Here is a 4,291-nt window from a genome sequence, read left to right on the forward strand (position 1 = left end):
GGGGGCCCGGCCTGGCCTGGCGGCCGGCGATCCAGGCCTTGTAGTGTCCCGACGGAGCAAGGCCGGCGGGGGGCGCGTAGCCCGGCGGGGCCCAGGGGCAGGCGTTGAGCAGCGCCGGCAAGTCCTCGCGGAGCCGCTGGGGCCGCGCCGGGAGGGTCAGCGGAGCAGGTTCGGGCGCGGGGAAACGCTGGTAGAAGTCCTGCGGGGTGGCTTCTGCGGGGACAGTGGGGGCGAGCCAGAGGGAGAGGTCAGGGCTCGGGGGCGGGGCCCCAGCGACCCAGGGCGGGGCATGGGGAGGCCACGCCTCGAGGGCGGGGCCTACGCCTCTCTTGGGAGGGGCGGGGCGGGGCAGGCCTCGCGGGCAGGCCCCGGAACCGCCTCGGGAGACGCGGGTTTCCACGCCCCGGGGTCCGAATGCCACGGTGGGGTACCTGCCCGGTGGCCGGGCGAGTGGGCGCGACACTGCCGAGGCGCGGGAGCCGATTGGCTGCGTAGGCGCGATACAAGAGTTGGCTGGAGCGCTGACTGGAAAGGCTGGGAACTGTGGGACTCGAACCGGGACCCCGAGCCTTCTCATCTAGGAGGTGCAGCCGCCGCTGCTCCCAGCACAGACCCCGCCACTCACCTGCGGCCTTGAGCGCGGCTGCCTTGAGGGTGGCTGCCTTGAGGGTAGCGTACTTGGCGTAGTCCGGCTGCAGTGTCATGCTGCCACCGCCCTGCAGCCTGGGGCCACGCAGGGGTCCTGGTGTCGCTGACCCCAGGCGCACGTTGTTGGGGTGTTTCTTGTCTGGAGCGGGGAGTGGGAGGGGAGACCCGGGCTGCTGACTGGAGGACATTCTCCACCTATACTACCACCTCTTCGCGGCCCCCTCCCCAGGGAGAACTTGGGGGATGGTTACTTGCGCGGGATGGAGAGCCAAACCTAACATCTTGGCAGAATCGCCCCTGCCTGGAGCGGGGCCTGGCTCAGAATGACGGGGTGAATAGCAGCCCTGAGTGGGTGCTAGCCTAATGGGTGACTCCTCGGCATGTTCAACTTGGGCCAGGCACTGGGTCCCAGGACCTGCCTCTCAGGAGATAGAGTTAACATCTGAGAATTAGAACCATATAGGGGAGGGGAGGGGCGTTGCTGTGAAGGCCGCCTCACCAGCAAGAGCCCAAGAGGGAGGCTCCAGCCTGGAGGAAAAGGCCCACAGGCATCCACCGGCTGGTGCCAGGCCCACCCTGGGACACTGAGCCAAGGCCTAGAAACAGCCCGATTCCAGATCCCTGAATTTGGAACCTTCCTCAAAGAGTCCCCTTGACCAGTAGCTGCAGGACACCTCAGAGGGTCCCTCTCCACCAAGGGGAGCTGACCGGCTCGCCCAGCCCCGGCTCACACACCTGCAGAGGCAGGCAGCTTGGTCTAATTGGGAACCCCGTAAGAGCCTCTCACCCCTCAGCGCACCCCTTCCTCTGCTCCCAGGCCCACGTCAGGCAAGGGAGGCCCCGTGCTGTCGACCCACCCGCGCACACACCTGTGTTGTTGGGGGAGCCCCGGGGGAGGCCATCCCCCATCTGCACCTGGACACAGCTACCCAGAGGTGGGCCCAGAGGCGGAGGCAGCGGCTCCTGGGGGTCCGGCTGCTTCAGAAGCTCTGTCAGTGTCCTGTGGGGTGAGAGAGAGGAGAGGCAGTCCTCCTGACCTCCTGCTTCCCCACTGGCCAGGCCTGGCCTACCCAAGGCCAGTCCACCCCCCACCGTCACCCTTCCAAACTATCTGGGCCCCCCTTCTGCCCTGTGATTGTTCTCACACATCCAGTCTCCACTACCAGGCGTGACCTGTGGCCCCAACACATGGCCACTTCCGGAGCAGGTCAGGAAGCTCTAATGGGGTCATGTGTCACCAGGGCTACCTTGTTTTCCAAAGACTCCCCCACTCCCAGAGCCCATTGCCCAAGACCCTCCGAGTGGAGCCTGCTCTCCCAATGAAAACTCTGCAAGGGCATCGGCTCCCGGACTTTGCCTGCACTGCTGCTCCCTGTGCCAACAATCTTTTCCTCCATCTCCTCCCACAAACTCCTACTCATCCTTCAAACCCCACCAGAATCCTCCTCTTCCAGGAAGCTTCCTTATCTGCCTAACCTAACTCCCTTCCTGCAGTAGGGGCTTCTGCTGAGTCCCGGGACAAAGCTGCCACACAGGCACGGAGGGGAGAACAGACAGACCTAAGGGGAGGGAAGAGCCAGGAGAGCCCACGGTGGAGGCCCAGCACCAAAGACTATGTGACCTTGGGCAGCCACCTCCCTGGTACCAGGACACCCAGTCCCACCCAGCTGTGACAGTGTCTGACTGAGCCTTCCCTGCAGACAGCCAGAGCCAGCCTTCAGCCCAGCTGCCTTTGGTGCCCAGAATCCATGATTTTCTTCGGGCTCACTCTGACCTTCCCACCTGCGCGGGCCGGGGTAGGGGGCAGGGTCGGCAGAGGTGCTGGGGACCCATGGCTCATTCACGAAGAAGCACACTAGAGGCGGGAGGCCAACGGTAGGTGCTCTTCGGCCACAAACCTCCTAGTGCCGGCTGAGCTGACATTCATGCCCTGGCACACCTCAGCTGCCCACCCCTGTGGCCTCATTTCTGGGCAAGCCCCCTGCCCCAGCTCTCTTAGACACCTGCATATTTTTCATGCCTCTGGGCCTCTGCACAAACCTTCTCTAGGGGGCAGACTCCAGCTCCCTTCCAAGCCCCCATGAGCTGGAGGGGTGCTGACTGCCAACCTCAACACGGCAGAATGAAGGGGGAGACGGGGAGCCCCCACAGGAGCTCAAGTTGGGCTCTAGGTCTCCCCAGAGGAGAACAAAGAGGGCACATGGGAGCTGAAGCCCAGACAGAGGAAGGGTCTGGCCTCGGCCACACAGCACATCGGGGGTGGGCCGGCTCTTCCTGAGGCATCACCGGACCTGCTTCATCGTCCCGTGTGGATGAAGTGCGTTCTAAGTGGACACATCAGCTACTGCCCCAGGCGCACCCTCTATACCAACAGGCCCTCAGTTCCTGCTCCCCATCCCAGTCAAAGACATGCCCTGTCTTCTCCTGGCCATGCATGAGAGACTCCAAGCTCCAGGCATCCAGAACCCAGGATGAGAACCTCCACATCGCCCAAGGCAGCGCAGTCGCTGAGGCCAGCACCCCCCAGCTCTGCCCCACAGCTGTCTAGGAGGGGGTGGGCTAGGTGGTCTGGGCGACAGGGTGCTGTGGAGCGCCTAGGAAGCCCTCATCCCCTGCCCCTCAAGTCTCCGAGGTGGGAAGCATCCATACCTGGCTCACCCAGGCCTGGGGACTTCTCTATTGTCACCTCTAAATACCAGCCTGTCGCACACCCAAGGGAGCCCAGATCTGGGTAGGTGAGAAGGGCACAGGTCCCAAAGCATGGGGGTGGCTAGGGGGATGTGAGCGTGTGAGGGTGTGGGTGTGGGTGAGGGCTCCAGGGTGAGGACACAGAATCCCAGAGTCCCCATTCTAGCTGAGAAAGGGACCCTGGGTCCTGGAGAGCTCACTTCACACAAAGCTCAGACTCCAGCAGCACTGGCTGGGCCTCAGCGACAGCTCATCTGTATCTCCCATCTCGGGCCTCTTTCTACACACGGAGAGACCCTGACCCTCGCCTGGGGTGGGGGGTGGGGGGCGTGTACTGAGTCGGCAGGTTGGGGAGCCCTTCTCCCCAGGGAAAGAAGGTCAGGCCTGAGTCACAGCTCTGGGGGTGGGAATGGGGGTGGGATGGGAGGGAAGTGGAAAGAGAGGCGGAAAAGTGGGGAGGGAAGCAGGAGGAGGGAGACCCAAGAGAGCTACAGAGAATGCCCCATCCTTCCCTTCCCTGCTCTGGGGGCCTCGGGCGCTCTAAGGTTCATCAGCCCACGCCCCCCGCACGGTACCCAGACCCTCTTTCTTGGGTGCGGTCACTGTGCCCTCTGTCCTGGCGACCAGTCCTCCGACCCACTCCTCCAGAGGAGGAGGGAGCCGCGGGGGAGGGCGGCTCAGCACCCAGCTCCCTCCGGAAGGTCAAGGGGAGAAGGTATCAGCTGTCTCCCTCCACGAAGTCAGAGGGAGGGGGGAATGGGGGTGGTGGTGGATAACAGACCTGGAGACCTGAGACCCGAAGAAAAACCCGGAGGCGAGTGCTGCTCAGAGGACCGGAATGTACAGACGGACGGGAAGGATGAAGGCTGGCGAGGGGGCGCCCACCCCTCGGGAAGGACCGTCCAGGAGGGGCGGGCGGGGGCCCCGGCCCCGGCCCCGGCTGGCGCGCGCTCAC

General features: G+C 64.3%; 1 protein-coding gene across 1 annotated transcript in view; it reads right to left on the minus strand.

The window, feature by feature from the left end:
- The window catches only part of SHISA8 (shisa family member 8), a 5,039-nt gene extending 757 nt beyond the window's left edge, over positions 1 to 4,282 (minus strand). Inside the window, exons 1-4 of the mRNA XM_029955404.1 lie at positions 4,118 to 4,282; positions 1,518 to 1,648; positions 626 to 787; positions 7 to 213 (exon numbers count right to left, since the gene is read on the minus strand). Coding sequence (XP_029811264.1) covers positions 7 to 213; positions 626 to 787; positions 1,518 to 1,557 — 409 coding nt within the window. The 5' untranslated portion in view covers positions 1,558 to 1,648; positions 4,118 to 4,282. The remainder of the gene's footprint in view (positions 1 to 6; positions 214 to 625; positions 788 to 1,517; positions 1,649 to 4,117) is intronic.
- Positions 4,283 to 4,291: the final 9 nt, after the last annotated feature.

Source organism: Suricata suricatta, chromosome 10 (genome assembly GCF_006229205.1).
Source record: "Suricata suricatta isolate VVHF042 chromosome 10, meerkat_22Aug2017_6uvM2_HiC, whole genome shotgun sequence".
In the NCBI taxonomy this organism is placed as follows: Eukaryota; Metazoa; Chordata; class Mammalia; order Carnivora; family Herpestidae; genus Suricata; species Suricata suricatta.